The sequence below is a fragment of the Lygodium microphyllum genome, chromosome 13 (assembly GCF_053477565.2).
Source record: "Lygodium microphyllum isolate KBCC chromosome 13, Lygodium_microphyllum_v1.1.10, whole genome shotgun sequence".
In the NCBI taxonomy this organism is placed as follows: Eukaryota; Viridiplantae; Streptophyta; class Polypodiopsida; order Schizaeales; family Lygodiaceae; genus Lygodium; species Lygodium microphyllum.
Window position 1 is genome coordinate 111,957,778 of NC_141147.1, and position 18,889 is coordinate 111,976,666.

At 42.9% G+C, this 18,889-nt stretch overlaps 1 protein-coding gene across 18 annotated transcripts in view; it reads right to left on the reverse strand.

Annotated features, from left to right (window-relative positions):
• LOC148027063 (uncharacterized) overlaps positions 1-18,889 on the reverse strand; it is a 40,797-nt gene that overhangs the window by 10,787 nt on the left and 11,121 nt on the right. For 8 of the 18 annotated variants that reach the window (XR_015692930.1, XR_015692929.1, XM_087691592.1 and 5 more), the window contains exons 2-5: positions 15,249-15,407; positions 15,033-15,133; positions 14,844-14,894; positions 13,474-13,527 (exon numbers count right to left, since the gene is read on the reverse strand). Coding sequence is in view for 12 of the 18 variants with exons in the window: in XM_087691592.1 (XP_087547718.1) it covers positions 13,474-13,527; positions 14,844-14,894; positions 15,033-15,133; positions 15,249-15,407 (365 nt within the window). In the remaining 6 variants the exon portion in view is untranslated. The other 10 variants (XR_015692934.1, XR_015692931.1, XR_015692932.1 and 7 more) reach the window with 6 other exon arrangements.

Genomic DNA, 18,889 nt, shown 5'->3' on the forward strand with positions numbered 1-18,889 from the left:
AGTCCAGTTTAACCCCAATGTTTTCAGTTTTGCATTGACCACAAGATCTGCTTCCAATGTCACTAGATCTGGTCAGAACTGCTGTGACACAGAGCACCTACAAATTTCTTCAAACTTTCATGCCTCTTACATTGGCAAGAGCTAGAAGACCAACCACAATTTCATCAAAAGCCAGATGCCAATTATTTAGGTAAAAGATAAGCCCAACAAAAAAAGAGAGAGTGGACTTCCTGCCAGAGGGCCACCAACTGCTTGGTTCTCTTTATTTCAAATGATTGGCTCACACTTGTTAAAACAAAGAGAGAAAGAAAGGAAAGGTTGACGCAAGGATGTCACATCCAATGGCATCAAATACAAGTACAGTACTAATTGGACAAATAAATCTTGGACCTATGTCCAATGCTACATCCAATGAAAAAAAAAACATATAATTTGAAGTCTATACATAATTTTGGATTCATCTCCGGTGTTCTTTTTTTTGGGGAGAGAGGGGGTGGCTGCATTGTCACATTGTGTCTCATGAGAGAGATAGAGAGACTTTCTGTGAGAGAGAACAGATAAGAGCTATTGGAAGAGACTAGGTGGTAGAGAAGAGAGAGCTATTTTAGAAAATGGGAGCAAAAAGCACAGAAAATGGTAGCCAAACGGTCAGTTTGACCTCAGACAGGATGTAGTTGACCAGCATAGTGAAGCAATCAGACGCCTCCAGATGGGATCGGACAGGATCGTACTGGACGGGACGGATCGGATGGGTCGACCCGTCTGTCATACGTGGACAACCCTGGGTTGAAGATACAAACACAGCAACAAGGGAAGGACAAACACCAAAGGGATCAGCCTATGGCTGATCCAAAAATTGAATGGAAGAGGCTGAGGATGATTGGGAAAACCATGACACCACCCATGAACAACATGATTTGCTAATGGCACAAGTAGATAACATGATAATGTAACTGTGAATGTTCACGGAAACCAGGACCCAACATGATTTGCTAGTGGCCCAAGTTGACAACATGATAATGTAACTGTGCATGTTCACGGAAACCTTTGACCTAATGTCTTTGAAATTGACCACATCAGCTGAAATAGCAAAAAGGGCTACGGATAAAGAAAATGAAATTCAAGATAAGAATATCCTCACCCATAGACCCAAATACACCCTCTACATCAAAGACATAGGTCGTGCTAGTTAGAACCGTCACGAGGACGTGAAAATTTGATGCTTTGCTTATGTTTAATTGACATTTGATTAAAGGATTAATCAAATGTGCAATTAAAAGATGCACATGTGTTGCACATGTGAGGTGCAACCTACTTTTTCACAGTTGAAGGCCGAAGGACCCTATAAAAAAGATGGGTGTCAAAGGCAAAAGTTGTAACAAGTTACACTTGTTAGATTCTAGGTGAATTCTGGTGTCAATTTGCCCGTAGGACCATTAATTGGCCATTAAGTGTCAGTGGTGACACTAGGGACTAGGCATTATTAATGGATTAATGCTTCTCCAAGGGTCAATTAATGCATGGGACCACTTTGGGTTGCAAATGGCCTAGCCAATTAATTTTTGGATGGGCAAGGTCAATTTTCTAGGCATGGATTAAGGGCTGAATTAATTTTCAGAATTAATTAATTCTGAAAATTAATTAAATGGCTAGAAATTGCTGAAAATGGATTAAGAAAGCTGCCACTTGGCAAAACTTTCCCATGCAAGTAGGGGAAAGACTAAATAGGGCTGAAGGGAGAGGGAAATCTCGTTTTTTCATTTTGAAGCTGTTGGGAAGAGGTGTTGGACTGTTGCTGCCAGCTTTTGGGGCCATTTCCCAGTCATTGGAGACCATTTTGGTAATGGAGATTGCATCTTCTTGACCTTGGGAAGCTCCCAAGGCAATTGCTGCTGATGCACTTTCTCCTGAAGATTACAGTCTCTGATGCTCCCATCCGTTTGGGGTTGGTACAGCAGGGCAGTAGCAGATTTTGATCAGTTCTTCGACAAATCTCAGAATTTTCTCTCTCTACAGCATTCTCTCATCTCCTTCAGTCTATGCTCAGCCATTCTCAACAATTCTCAGCCATTTTTGGTGGGCTGATCTGTAATTTCTGCAGTAAACCCTAATTTACAGCAAAAATTAGGGTTTAGCAACCACCTTGGGATCCGTGCTAGAGATTGAAGGCTCAAGGGACTGAAATCAACAGCTGATAATTGAAGATTATCAAGGGAATTCAGGAGCCGGCCCATCCCAAATTGATTTGGGGCAGCATTTGGCCAGCCAAGGGTCAAATTGGAGAAGAAGTCTTGGGTGAATCAAGGGGCAAATGACCCAAAAGGCTTGCTGGTCATTTATCACAGCAAGAGCAATTGATTAGCTGGAGGAGATTGAAGAATCTCAAGTTGTACTCCTTCCAATTGAATGAAAGCTAAAGAAATACCGCAAGGGGCGCCAATTTTGGGGCCAACAGGGAGTCTACTGTCCAAGAATCCTATGGTAAAGTGTGTATTTCATTTTATATGCATTTATTTATTGCTGTAATTGTTGGGTATTTTACTCACGCCTTACTTACGCCTACGCTCATATGGGAGTGTCGGTGATCAGTAGGACACTGGGGCACTTTTTACTCTCGGTAGGAGAGGTTTTTTCCCCCAGACTTATGGTCTTATTATCGTATGTACTTATGTGCTTATGGTACACACATTTAGGCACTTAGTGTGTGTCGGGTGTGAGCACCCCCCTACAACCCTAAGGTTTAAGGGTTGTACTTTGTACTTTCAGATTACACTTATTCAGTCTATTCTCTTGGGTGTCGTGCTTCAACTCTGTCTCTCTCACTCTCACACTGTCTATTGAATCTGGCTGTACCTCGATCCTCTGCTCTCACATTTGGTATCAGAGCTCAGTTCTAAGCTTAGCTTCTGCCTGCAACGTGCAATCCTGACCGCACCCGAGCCACCTCTGTTCTGCGTCTGCTCCAAGTCGTCAGTCATCAGCACGCCAGTGCTGTTCGTCAACAGACACCTGCTCGTCGTCAACCTCCAGCGCCAGTTCAGCGCAGCTCCACCAGTACCCTGCTCCTCAGCAACGTCTGCAGCCCGTCGCCTATCATCCTGTCCGTCAGACGCCAGGGCTCCACGTCGTCCGCCAGGGCCCCGTTTCCTGTAGGCGGAGTCAATGCCTGCTCGCGACAGACTTGCCCGCCGTTTTTGACCACGCACAGCTCGCCACGCCTACTCGCGACAGTCCTGCCCACCGTTTTTGACCACGCGCAGCTCGCCTGCCCGCCTGCCCGCGTCAACATCGCGACTGGTCAGCCCGCCAGACGACCACGTAAGGTGCAATTTTAAACAAATTTTTTTTAAAAAAAATTTCAGCCCAAGACCAATTCTGGAAGCGGAGGTTCACACGCGGCAACACAGAACAAGTGTAGGGATAAATTTCATACAAATTTTTAGACAGGATCCTCAGACATTTTGGGGCTTTTGTGTATTTGGAGGACAGTTGCATTTGGACTGCTAATACAGTCACAGAAAGACTGTTTTTGACAGAAATTTGGCAAAAATTTTGGGGATTTTGACATAACAGTGTTGCACTGCACTGTTTGCACCTTGGGAAGCGTGCAATAAAAGACAGTTTTCTGACAGAGTACGCCCTTGCACATTAATTGCAGAAACGTATTTGCTGCAATTTCTGAAAATTTGCAGATTTCCAGTTCGTACTGCTTTAACATTGCTCATTTTGTCTTTGGAAATTTGTCATCATGGCAAATCAGGGAGGTGATGTTTTTACGTATGTATCCAAGGAGGATAGACTGGACGGAAACAACTATTCCCTTTGGTCATTCATGATGAAAAATGTATTAGTGGCCAAGAATTTATGGGATTATGTCAGTGGAGAGGAAACTCGACCGGGAGTTGTAGCTCCCGTTACTCCTCCTCCCCAAGGCGCACGTGGACAACAGGAACCTCAGCCCGCTCCACCTCAGCCACTTCCTCCAAGAACTGCAGCTCAAAAAGCTTGGGATACCCGTGATGCACAAGCCTTGTCGCTGATTGCTCTGGCAGTTCAGCGGTCCATCATACCTCATATCCGTTCGGCATCTTCTTCACGAGATGCATGGTTGACTTTGGAGCATATGTTTGCAGGAAAAAATGAGACACAGATCTCTTTCTTGAAGAAAGAGTTGGAAACTCTGAAGATGCATGAAGGTGATTCTATGCAGGATCACTTAAACAAGATTCAGGACTTGAGGGAGCAGCTCATGAATGTAGATGAGTATTTTTCGGATACACAGTTGATATCCACCACCTTGAATTCTCTACCTCCTTCGTACTTGTCTTTTCATACTGCATTGAACCTCACCATGAGGATTGCTGAGCACCCACTCACTTTTATTCGGCTGGTTAGCTTGCTTCTAGAGGAGGAGCAAACACGAAAAAATAGTGGTGTGGATGCTATAGTCTCTGAGCAGGCTTTTATGGCAAGACAGAAAGGCAAGAACATCAAGGTGAAAAATGCTCCACAGAGTTCTGGCACTTCGAGCACATCGCAGAATCAGTCACAAGGGGGGACGCAAGCAAAGAAAGGTAAATGTCATTATTGTAAAAAGCCCGGCCACTATATCACTGAGTGCAGAAAACGCATTGCCAAAGAGAAGAAGGAGTCAGGAATGTCTGTTTCTACTACTCCTTCCACTGCTAGTGAGTCCACGTCCTTTGTTGTGGACAGGGACTATTGTTTTTACACTTGCAGTTATGACATCTCTTGGGCCGATAGAGCACTTAGCTCTACAGAGGATGCTGACACTTGGTTCTTTGACAGTGGTGCTTCTAGACATATCACATCTCGCAGAGATTTGTTTGCTTCAGTTAGTGCACCTCCCGTTGGGAAAACGGTACAGTGTGCCAATAATGCATCATACCCTGTTCGTGGTATTGGGAAGATTCAGCTCACAGCCATTGATGGCTCTATTCTCCGCCTGCAGGATGCTTTGTTTGTGCCTGGAATAAAGAAGAATTTGCTTTCTATTTCTTCTTTGGCATGTTGTGGTATGCAGGTCACTTTCGATGATGACCGTTGCATGGTTCGAGAAAAAGAATGCATGACTTTGGTCTTGACAGGATCTTTGTGTCATGGTTTATATGAGTTGGATGCTGTTTTAGTAGATCAGTCAGCATACTTGACATCCACTCTTACTCCTGCTATGATACAGGCGGAGTTATGGCATGCTCGTTTAGGGCATGTAAACTTTGGCAGCTTGATGCTTTTACAGCGTACTCAGATGCTGGATGGTTTACCTCTCTTGGAGAGACCTCCCGAACACTTATGCGAGGGATGCATTTTGGGAAAAATGCATCGGTTCTCATTTCCTCGTGATGTTGCTTTCAGGGCAACAACCAGATTGCAGTTGGTGCATTCAGATGTTTGTGGGCCTATGCAGACCATGCCATTGGGTGGTTGTTATTATTTTGTGACATTCATTGATGACTTCACACGTTTTTGCTGGGTCTATTGTTTGAAAAAGAAGTCAGAAGTGTATGATGCATTTTTGGCTTTCAGTGCACTTGTTGAAAACCAATCTGGATGCCACATTAAGACTCTTTGTTCGGACCGAGGGGGGGAATACATGTCCTCTATGCTGAATTCTTTTTTGCAGCAGAAGGGCATAGTACATCAGTATACTACAGCTTATACTCCACAGTAGAATGGGGTAGTAGAGAGGAAAAATCGGTCACTCATGGAGATGGCCAGATGTATGCTGAAGGCAAAGAGCTTGCCTCATAGTTTTTGGATGGAAGCAGTCATGTGTGCTTGCCATATTTTGAACAGATGCCCTACCAAAGCCTTGAAGACCATCACACCATTTGAGGCTTGGAACAGCCGTAAACCTTCTGTTGGTCACTTTCGTACCTTTGGGTGTCTTGCCTATGCCCATATTCCACAGGTACTTAGAAGAAAATTGGACAACAAGGCTGTTAAGTGCATTTTTATGGGATATAGCAATGAGAGCAAAGGCTATAGACTCTATGATCCCGTTACTAAGAAGGTTTTTGTCAGCAGGGATGTTGTTTTTGATGAAAAATCAGAATTATCCTTGGCTGGTTTGGACACATATCAGGCTGCCCGTGATGTTTTTGAAGGGCTGCTGCCCATTACTTTTGGTGATTCAGCTGGAGGTTCACAAAATGAACCTAATGTTCAGCCAGCTGCTCCTATGGAAAGTGCAGAAATTCAGCCATTGGCTGATCGGAATACTCAGCATAATGCTGAAACAGAAATTCAGTAAGAGCTTGCACACAGCCAGGATGCTAAACAGCTACCTAAATGATATTTGCAGACTATGCAAGATAGTCCTTTGGATGCATCCATGGCTGATCGTACTAGAAGGCAAACTCGTTTGCATGATTCAACACATACTATGGAGTTTATTATGGCAGCAAGTACTTTTGATAATGAAGAGCCTGAATGTTATGAGGATGCACAACACAGTGTGCATTGGAAGGCAGCCATGCAAGCTGAATTAGATTCTATTACTAAGAATCAAACTTGGGATTTGGTGTCCTTGCCATTTGGGAAGAAAGCCATTGGAACAAAATGGGTCTACAAATTGAAAAGAAAAGCAGATGGATCCATTGATAAATACAAGGCACGGCTGGTAGCTAAAGGCTACGCATAGAAAAAGGGCATTGATTATGAGGAGACATTTGCTCCTACTTCCCGTATGACGACCATCAGATCTATGATTGCTTTGGCTGCACATTATGGTTGGACAGTCCATCAGCTGGATATCAAGACTGCATTTTTACATGGGGAACTTCAGGAGGAAGTTTATGTACAGCAGCCCATTGGTTTTGCAGTTGAAGGCTCAGTACATTTGGTATGCAAGCTCAAAAAGGCACTATATGGTTTAAAACAAGCTCCTAGAGCTTGGTATGAAAAGATAGATGCTTTCTTGCTTGGTCAGGGGTTTCTAAACAGTTCATCTGAGTCTACCCTTTACGTATGTAAAAAAGGGGGATCTATGCTGATTTTATGTCTTTATGTTGATGACCTTTTGCTCACTGGAACACATGCTGATCAGATTTCAGCATTCAAACAAAATTTGCAGCAAACTTTTGACATGTCTGACTTGGGAGTTTTGCATTACTACTTGGGCATCCAGTTCATACATAATGCTCGAGATATTGGGTTATCACAGTCACGGTATATTGGGCAGCTTCTTGAGAAATTTGGCTTACAGGATTGCAAGCCAATTACTACTCCCATGGAACCTGGACTGAAACTGTCATTACATGATGACAGTGATTTGTTTGATATACATACATATGCTCCTGCAGTTGGATGTCTTATCTATCTATGCAATACTAGGCCGGACATACAGTTTGCAGTTTCAGCCTTGAGCAGGTATATGCATCAGCCACGTATGTCACATTGGCAAGCTGTCAAGCGTGTTTTCCGCTACTTGCAGGGTACTCGTTCTCTTGGGTTGCTTTATGCCAAGGGGGGACCACTGCATTTACATGCTTACAGTGATTCTGATTGGGTTGGTGATTATGATACACGTCACTCTACTAGTGGCAATTGTTTCTTTCTTGGCACTTCTTGCATTTCTTGGCTTAGCAAGAAACAATCCACTGTTGCCACATCGTCATGTGAAGCTGAATACAAGGCAGCTTTCACCACCACAGTTGAATGCGTATGGCTTAGACGCTTGCTAGCTGATTTGGATGTATCTGTTACTGAGCCTACTCCTTTGTTCACTGACAGTCAGAGTGCCATTGCAGTGGCACGGAACCCAGTGTTTCATGCTCGCACGAAACACATTGAGATTCACTATCACTTTGTCAGAGAGAGGCTACATGCAGGTGATATCAGCCTTGTCTATTGTCCTACCACCAGTAATGTGGCAGACATCTTCACCAAAGCTCTTCCTCGTGACAAATTTGAAGCATTTCGCGATGCTTTATATTTGATATCCTTTGGTGGCGGATGATCCTTGTACTCTTGATCACTCTTCACTCCAGGGGGGTTTGTTGGGTATTTTACTCACGCCTTACTTACGCCTACGCTCATATGGGAGTGTCGGTGATCAGTAGGACACTGGGGCACTTTTTACTCTCGGTAGGAGAGGTTTTTTCCCCCAGACTTATGGTCTTATTATCGTATGTACTTATGTGCTTATGGTACACACATTTAGGCACTTAGTGTGTGTCGGGTGTGAACACCCCCCTACAACCCTAAGGTTTAAGGGTTGTACTTTGTACTTTCAGATTACACTTATTCAGTCTATTCTCTTGGGTGTTGTGCTTCAACTCTGTCTCTCTCACTCTCACACTGTCTACTGAATCTGGCTGTACCTCGATCCTCTGCTCTCACATTTGTTGGGTATTTTACTCACGCCTTACTTACGCCTACGCTCATATGGGAGTGTCGGTGATCAGTAGGACACTGGGACACTTTTTACTCTCGGTAGGAGAGGTTTTTTCCCCCAGACTTATGGTCTTATTATCGTATGTACTTATATGCTTATGGTACACACATTTAGGCACTTAGTGTGTGTCGGGTGTGAACACCCCCCTACAACTCTAAGGTTTAAGGGTTGTACTTTGTACTTTCAGATTACACTTATTCAGTCTATTCTCTTGGGTGTCGTGCTTCAACTCTGTCTCTCTCACTCTCACACTGTCTACTGAATCTGGCTGTACCTCGATCCTCTGCTCTCACAGTAATTAACTCTTGAATCATGTTATCACCACCCATTCCAAGAAGGAAGGCTGGTTTCATGGTTCCATTGCCGGGATACATCAAATCTCTTGATTTGGTGGGCTCGAGGCACTTGATTGCAAGCCAAAGCTTTGTGCTAGTGTTGATCTTTGTGCTCAGTTGAGAAATTACAGCAAGATATCTTCATACAATGGCATGCAATCAACCAGTAATGATGCCTCTCATGATGCACATTCACATGGGTAAGAAGGAAATGCAATGCCTGATCTTGGACGAGGCATGAATCATGGACAACATGCTGAAAATGTGGCTAAAGGCCAAGATGTTGAACCCTCAATGCAGAAAGAGGATGATGATCAACAAGGGAAAATGGAATTCGATGATGCATTCAAGAATCGAATGAGGGCAGCAGCCAATATCTTTGCTGAATTGGTAAAAGATCCTCAATTTACTCGATTTTTGAGCACTCCTATGAAGGAAAACAAGGGCAAGAAGAGAAAATCCTCTTCTAGAACTTCGGGACAGCAAGATGCACTAAAGAACAAGCCAAAGCCTTCTCAAGATGCTCATGGTGAAAAGCAGTTGGTGCCAGTTGGGCGAGAAATGCAAATGCAAGTTCATGATGTAAATGCTAATCCTATGGTTTTTGGCCAGCAAGGTTTGCATGAGAATTTGGGGCAGCTAGCTTACTTCGGTGGTAGCACAATTTTTCATGCTATGGTGGGTGAGTGACCAAATGTGGGAATGTATGGCACACCTCCCCATAACTTTCAGCAACCAATGCATGGCTTGCATAACCCAATGTACTCGGGTATGGCTCATGGAATGCATAATCCGATGTATGGCGACATCGGTATGATGCCTGGTGTGCAAAATCACGCATATGGGCAAGCATCAGTACCCCGTCGTGCTTTTGGGGCTCAAGAAATAAGTGCTGGTCATGCAAATGCTCCGTTTAATGCTGGCTATCATGGAAACATAGCAAATGCACCCTTTTTGCAGCAGCCCATATATGACAATTTGACCCCCATGGGTCCAGCAAAGGACTATGATGAGGGAGGTAAAAGTGTGAAATTTGAACCATTCAGGGGTGCACAAGATAGGCCGAAAGCTTTGACTTTCATCCAGCAGTTTGATGCAGCCTATTCCGGGGGAAACTTCACCGAATCCTCTAAGATTCGAAAGGCAACCACTTTCTTGAAGGGAAATGCATTGCAGTGGTGGTCCACGCTCTTGATGCAAAGTAGAGCACCATCAACATGGGTACAATTCAAGCAAATGTTTGCATCGAATTGATTGACTAGTACCTTTGAGGTGGACATCATGACAGCTTGGAACAAGCTTGATGCAAAGGAATGCAAAAATTTAGAGCAATACAATAAGAAGTTTTGGGATGCATTGCTGCCCGTCACTTCTTATCGGTTAGTTCCCCTTCATGAGCAGGTGGAGAAGTATGTATGTGGTTTGCCTAAAGGAATCATGGATTTTTGCATTAAATCCACTGTTTCAAGCAGGTCTCAGCTTATAGAAACTGCTACTACAGCTGATACATTGCTGTGTGGAAAAGATGCCGGCTTTCAAGACCATGATGAGTCAAATGTCAAGGAAATGAAGGCTGAGAAAAATGGCAGATCTGAAAATCAGGCTGAAAAGATGCAGAAACAGCAGCAAAGACCTTCGAAAAGTGTGGCAGAGCATAGAGAATTGAGGGCTGCTAATAAATGTTACATATGTGAACAGGAGGGACACGTTGCTAGGAACTATCCTAATCAACAACAAGCTGATAACGATGATAGCACATGAGAGAATCAGTGATGTATGGAATATCACACTGGGTTGCATATGATGAAAGATCGGACATGCATTGTATGTTAGCAAGTAAAGCATGGTAGGCAAAAGATGCCGTAGTTTATTACAGCTTATGTAAGGATAAAGTATGTGTTTCAGAGAACTTAAGGAACGTAAAAGGGAGCAGCTAATCACTATGGATGAGTTTTGTATTTCTTAAAGGGTGATTATGTATTGCTGTGTTTTGAAAAGTCAAGGCTAAAAAAGATGAAAGGGCAAACGAGAATGTATCTGCAGCTCAGAATGAGGAACTATGGACCTTTCCAGGTGTTAGAGAGGATCAGCGATGTGGTATATCGGCTGAAATTGCCTCTACACTAGCGGAAACACTATGCCTTTCATGTGAGCTTGTTGAGGCCTTTTTATGGTGATGTGCCTAAGGATGTATCTACTGAAATTCAGTCCAATGAAGAGGAACTGAATAAGATATTGATATCTGGGCAGATTTTGGCACATAAAGAGGAAAGGTCAAAGGTAAAGCTTCCATAAGCTATCGGGGGAAGTTTCACAACTGTTCACCAATGGATGCTAAATGGATGGAAGAGGATGACTTGGCAGACCATCCTCTTGTTGCAACTTTACCTTGATGCCTTTCAGTTAGAGCCAACTTTGGATTGGGCTCTTTCAGGTTCAGCAATTGGTTAGCAGGAGGAGATTGAAGAATCTCAAGTTGTACTCCTTCCAATTGAATGAAAGCTAAAGAAATACCGCAAGGGGCGCCAGTTTTGGGGCCAACAGGGAGTCTACTGTCCAAGAATGTTATGGTAAAGTGTGTATTTCATTTTATGTGCATTTATTTATTGCTGTAATTAACTCTTAAATCAGGTTATCACCACCCATTCCAAGAAGGAAGGCTGGTTTCAGGAACCCTGTTATTCATCTGACACTGTCACAATTTGACATGGAAGAAAAAGATAGATATAAAAACATTGTACTTACCTTCAAAAATTGCAAGACCTACATAGCTTGAAGAGTAAACCATCAGAGCATCAAGTGTTTGAGGCCAATTTATTTTTGGGGCCTAAAGCATATAAATGGTGGAAAACTTGAAAAAGGGCAATAGAATTCTTGAAGATTGGGCTCAAATGGAAACTATATTTCTAGAAGGATTCCTTCTTGAAAATAAAATGGAAAGAAATGGGAGGGTTGAAATGCGAAGTGGTAGACCCTTGCTAGTATAAATCATGAGATAATCTGCAAACTACAAAGAATTGAAATATTTCACAAGACTAGGGTTTCGAATGCGAGCTAGATAAAGCCTGCAGTAAGATGGAAGTTTAGAGCACCTCAGACCCTTAAAGACGATAACTCACATAACTTATGAAAATAATACACACTTGGGTGCATGTACAAGCCCTATTTATTTGGAGTCCAAGTCTAAGGAGCTGTGCACATTATACCCATGGGGAAGTATAAGAGAACATTGTAGGAAAAGAAACCACCAATCTGTGTTGAAAACTAAAAACCGGGGTGAAATTGAGCCAAGAAGATTATAATGGGGCAAAGAAGAAAAAATGATGCTTTAATTGTCTCTCACCAGGTCACTCTGGCAAGAATTTCCCTGAGAAAAAGAAGGGGAGAGATGATAAGAAATAACTTGATAAGGAAAACAATGAAAAATTTCCATGTAGTGCAAACCTTGGAAATTCAAGTGCACAAAAAGTACAGATCCTTAGGGGTTTTGCACATGGATAACACATACACATGAGTGTAGCATGTCAACATCCATATGGCAGCCAACTTTTGGGCTACATCATACGGCTAATTTGCAAATGGATCAAAAAAAGAAAGTTCTTCTAGTAGTAAAATTGATTTGGTTCAATTGTAAATGAATTGAAGGATGTTTTTCTTGATGATCTGTCTGTTGATCCACCAACTAAGAAGGGTGACATAGACCATCCAACAGAATTAAGTAGGGATGCTAACCCAATATCTGAACCACCTTACAAGCTTAGTGAAACATAGCACCAAGAAGTGAAAAGGAAAATAAAATATATAACTTGAAAATGGATTTATTAAACCTGATAACAAATTGTGGGCTTTTACCAATTTTATTGGTTTAAAAAATTAAAAGATGACTCTACAAGACTTCGTGTTGATTATAATGCACTTAACCAGATTACAGAAAAATAAATTTCCAATGCGCAGAATCAGGGAGCTACACCTATCTGAGTTCTACTGTGTCCAGTCCTCTATTGATGTTTACATACTGGTACATGTCTAGGTCTCTAGCCTCCTGTTCCTACAAAACAGGAGTAACAGAGAAAGCTTTTGGCTCATACAATTCAAAAGGATTATATGAACTTGCCATTGGGCCTGGCTGAGATGAAGGCATTGGATCACTAGTCCTCCCGAATGCGGTTTGTCCTCCCCAATTGAGAACCTTACCAGCTGGTTGCCACAACTGAGAGCACCTCCCCCAACATCCACATTGCTCAAAGTTAATTCTTGTGACTTTGTCACTAGTTTAGCTAACTACTAGACAAGGATGGATGTCACAAGGGCTTTCTTGGCCAAATGGTAGTGGTAAGAAGTCTTGGCATGAAGATTGTTGATGGGAAAGTCTTGGCGTGAAGGTTGTTCATAGGAAAGCCTTGGCAGGTTGTCAATACAATAAAGGTAGAGACAATAATGATCTGCTCACTTTTTACATTCATAGCTCTCAATCAATCAACCATCAGTTGACACACTATAACTTGCATAGCTGAACACTCCAACTTCGTTCGGTGGTTGCACCTAACAATAATTCAACATTATTGGTTTACTTCTTTAATGAGCCAGCACACAATACACTTCTTCTTTCTTCCTCCTGCAAATTGCTGTTTCAAAACATGACGACCTTTCATTTTGGAAAAATGATTCCTTGACCTACTCATTGTTTCAAACAAAAAAAAAGGGTACACAATAACGAACCTTGCTTTTACCAGGAGGGATTTCTGGGATAGTGTCGATCCGGAGGTTTTCAGTCTGTGCCAATTTTAGAATATTTCAAGACAAAAAATATTGTAAAAAAGTTTCCAAAGGAGACAAATTGAGAGATTTTCCATCAAAAACTACTGTCTTAAAGAATCACCAATCTTTCACTATTGTAAGATTTAATGAAGCCTTTAACTTAATGATACTATGTACTTGGCACTTGTAAAGCATGAAACTGCCATGCGAATCATTATTTCAACTAGGCATAGCATACAGTTTAATATTAACAAATACTTCTTTTGTAAGACAACGCACAATGCACACACCCAAATCCCCAATGGAAAAAAATGGGGGACAAGAAAAGGGGGTGGTGTGTGGTTGTGTTCATGTGCTCCTGTATAAACATCAGGCAAAGAGTGGGCAAGAGCCACGCTGGCATTGTTCACATCTGCAAATAGGATGACTTGCAAGCCAAAATTGCAGCCAAGCTTGATCACACTGGAACCCTCCTCCTCAATGAGCCTATCGCAAAGAGGACCAACCAAGTGTTCCAGTGGGCAAGGACCCAAACTTACACATCAAAAACACCAATGTGAGCATCGATGTCCAGCCAAGCAATGGACCCAAACCCACAACCTTGTGATTATGGGCCCAAGTTTAACCGCCAGACCATCACCTTCAGGGCAGATTTATAACCTACTTATCGTGTATTAATTAACAGCACACACCCTATATCACTTAAGCCTGCACAGTAACTCTGAGAAGTGAAATATTAACCATGCCAGTTCTGTAATCGCATCAGGCAATGCACCGAATTCCTACCATGCATATACAGAATATATACAGATAGCGTGTTCATTCCTCTACCTTACCAGGCTACATATCCTTGCTAATTGAACACTGGTCAAATTACTGGGAAGACACCTGAAACCAACACCAATGTCCCAAAAGCCCAAGCTGTGTTTGCACTATCACTCTGGCACATCAAGCTATGAAAAAAGCTGGCCAAACTTACAAGGATAAGTCTGTAAACAGATTGATGAGAGTCCAATTAATCATGCACAGTGCACCATTGATTTCTTACTATCCTTATGGCTACCACTTCAAACTTTAATGGAATAAATACTGATCTCACAGGCTCTACTGCAGGATCCAACTAAAATTAGAAGGTTGTCTTGACATGCATAAGTTCAATCATCTCAATTCTCAAAAAGTAAGTGCATGTGTCTACATCATCGCACACTTGCCTGATAGACGTTTCTGTCGATAGAACTCCCTAACTACTCTTTGTACAATATCTTTAATCCTGTCTGTGAAGTTAGACTAGGTCCACTCAATCAATCTGAACAAAGAAGAGTTGTTCTCACCGCATCAAGAGCAGGTTCTCCTTGTGCATCATATACTCTTCCAAATACATCCTGCACACACAACAAGGGTGCACAGATGCATGAGTACATGCACTCACTTTCATCAATCAAAACATATGGCATGCATGCAATACCACATCCTACAATGCAAATCACATGAAGCAAAGAAATCCCAAACAGAGTTCATACTGCATTGTAAACAGGCTGACTGGCAGGATTTGTGGCATCTCCTGTAACACGAAAACAAGTAGCTCCAAAAGAAGTTCCACCCGTCACAGTTGTCTGCCCTTCTGAAATGAGCAAGTACAGAAATATCAGGGGACTTTCACTAGTGCACCTGATCGTTCCAGCAGTGATGTTCATCTCTCAACTCCCCTTAATGTCCCTATTACTCCACCAGGATACCTGGGCATGGTACTTCAATGGCTTGCATGTTGGATAGCAGGATCTTTACATCAGCCCATGCATCTTTCCTGCCCTCCACTAGAAGAAAACCCACCAAAGTTATCCCACTTAATACAGCACTTCGTCTATCCAGCTTCAGTGATGATTTCTTGCCTTCATCTGTCAAGAACAATCTTCATTTCCAACAACTTCAGACTGTAGGAAGGTACCCATATGACATTAACTGATTTCAGACTTCAAATGGGCATCATATACTGCTCACAAAAAATATCGAATGGGCAATAGCTAGCTTGAAGTTATCTCGCCATTTCTTGACACATCAAACAACTTCTGGTACTCCCAATTACCATTACACAAAACAAGTAGTGAAGGTACAAAGTACATCGAATCTCATCTAGCTGGTTTTAGTGTGAGACTATCATATGAGGACAACTGAGGAAGCCTCTAAAAAGAAAGAACATATTTCATTTTGGTACTTCAAAGAGTTTGTGAATCCTAGCAGTCATATCATCAAAAGAGCCAAATGCCTAGCCCAAAAAAATGGAAATGCATATGGACAAAATATCACTCTCTTTTATTGTAACTTGTATGAATAGTGTAGGGAGGGGGGGACACGCACACATACAGGGGAAGGGAAAGTTATGTAACATCTTATAAAGGCCAAAGTGACCAAAAGCCAAGGTATAGACTGAAAGGGAGAGAGAGTATCACACAGGGTCCCAACAACTCACTGAAGTCTTTGCCCCCCCAGGTGCCCCACAGAAGCTCTTTTGAATACAAAAGCACTTGCTTTAATTGTGTTAAAGGAAGATGTACGTAATGGGTAAGGCCACAACCTCACATCTATACATTGCATTGAAAACAACAATCAATCGTGCACTGTGGAATCGATGTGGTCAAATTTCTGAACTGTTGCTGGCAAAGAAAAAACTCCAAAAAAACAACGCACACAAAAGCTTCCAAGTAAAACCAGTCAACTATCATTGCCCAAAACTACATACCGTTGGCAAATGCTATGCCATTTACAGTTACTGCTGGTTGTTGCAAGTCAACTAAGGAGTTGACTGCAAGCACTTCATGCAATGTAGTAAGCTTAATGATTAAAGTATTTGCTTATTTCCTTGGATATAATGCAAGGAAATCTAAACAATGAACTCTTGTTCCTTGAGATACAAATAGTCGAGAAATGATTATAGCCAAAGAGACAAACTAATTGGAGAGAATATGAGGGTTGAAAATGGGAAACTCCATGGAAGGAAATGTATTTCTGCTCAACCCAGATCCTTAGGTTCAACTCCATTACACAACCTGAGAATGAAAAAAGTGCTACTCACACTCATACATCATGCAAGATGGATAATGCACACATGCTCAAAATGAATATAAATTCTTCCACACTAACTCAAGCAATTCTTTACATTTGAAGATTACGAGAGAGAAAATGCAATCTTTCTTCATGGTTGATGAGAAATACATCAGCGTGGATTCTTTCATGAAAAAAAGTGAAAGAGATAAATCCACGAGTTAGAGGGGTCACAGCAAACCAGGCAGCCACACTATTACATCCTTGGATATCCGGATGGGCTCTAGCAACATTAGTCACTATGGTCATGAAAATGCGGTCCGTGGCCAACTTTTTGCATGACATGCACGAGATGTTGATGATTGCTAGGGAAGGCATTAAAAGGACCCAAGATTGTGCCACTTTTATGCTAACCAACATCATACTTCTCAAGAGCTCCAAGAGGGCATGTGGGTTTACCTTAAAGTCCCAAAGGACTCTGATTTGATGACTACCAGCAAATGTTATAAGTTATCTTCAAGGTATTGTGGTCCTTTCCAAATTACCAAGAAGATAAGTAGCATATCTTACGAGCTGGATTTTCCTTCAAAAATCCGAGTTCGCCCTATCAAAAGATGACATATCGGCGAGACAATAGGGTTTGTAGGGAGGAAAATAGAGTGAACTCAGCAAACATGGAGAAGAGAAGAGAGAAGAAACTCTGATGAATGGAATGATGAAGATCTGAATCATGGAGTGAATGTGATCCAAGGGAACAAGGGTGCTGTAGCACAAGGAAGATGATGAAAACAACCACGAACCACGAACCGCAATGTCCTCCTAAAGGGGTGTCAGGGTAGTGGAGAGGCTGGAGAGAAGAGGTGACGGACTGAATGAATCAGCCGTGAAGAATGAGTGATAGAGGCAGCCTATAAATAGGCAAGAGACTGTCTAGAGTGGTGCCCGGAGGGAGGGCGCCGGCTGTCTAGGGTGGCACTCCACTGTGGACGCCCATCCCCTTTATGGGACTGTCCACTATGAAACCCTAAACGCAAAACACAACCTTAAACGCTAAACGTAGAACGCAAAATTGCGAGTGAAGGGTGTCTCAACACCCCCTCTTAGGCCCAAAAAGGGGAAGAAGAGAAGAGTGAGGTGGAGATGGAATGCTACATGCTAAAGAATGCTCATGCAACAAGTGCCACTTGGACAGTGTCCCTCGTGGGGAGTTGCTCACTTGCCCAAGCACCCTAGTACAAAGATGATGAAAACATGCAATGCATAGGAGAAATGTCGGACTTTATGTGGTGTCGAGAACCATAAGGATATGCCCGTACTCGATCTCGAGAGTTAGCTCCATGCTGACCAAGTGACTAAGGCAAGAAGAAGAGGAGGAAGAAGATGTAGAGGATCCCTAAGATCTGGAACCTACAACAAAGAACAGTAGACAGAGTGAACTGGAGAACCCGAAACTCAACCTCGGGAGAGAAGCCACTAGCTCTGTGCATTATGCAAGAAGGAATACAAATGCCTCGTCACCAAGTCGCAATTAAACCTCCAAGGCCCCGATCTAGGTAGATCCTCGAGATCCTGGGTATCAATAGGTGAGATGACCGCTGGAAGGAATCCACCCCATCCAAGTGTAGAAGAAGAAGGTAAAAGGCCTCTGCCAAGGTGTGCGAAGGATTGAGCAATGGATGGGGACCCCCTTTGAAACTGGAGGAATAGGAGCCCCCTCTGAAGTCGCAGTAGATGTAGATTATCCCCTCGAAGGGCAAAGAAAGATCATCCCCCTCTGAATCCCCCTATGAGGTAGATAGGGAATCCAAAAACTCATGGATCGCCGACTCCAAAATGTCTGAGGATGGAGGAAGTGCCGCCGGTCGTGCGGAAGAAGGTATCTGGGATGGTGAAGAACTCCCAGAGGTGGCCCCTCGAACCTGAGTAGGCGAGGGTAAAGGGTGGGGCTCACACTGAGCAATGAGTGGGCAACAATCGCTACTTCTCAATGGAGCAGACCGGGAAGCCGAAAAAGAGGAAGGAGTCGAGCAGCCAATATCTCTCGAAGGAGCGGACTGACGAGGAGACGGTATCAAACAATCACTGTTTCTCGATGGAGCGGATTGCAGAACCACGGGCCGTGGTAACCACTATATGCGAAAATAGGTGGGAGAAGACTGCCGCTGGCATGGCAATGACCTCCACGAGGTCATAGTGCCAATCGATCCTCCATGTGCTCGAAAGGACTTAGTGCACATCAGATGCGTCTTATTGCCTTGAGCATAGTACTCTAATAGCCAATGTAGAACGATCTCTATGACCCAGAAAGGAGAGGTGGCAAAGGTAGTGCCGGGTGGGA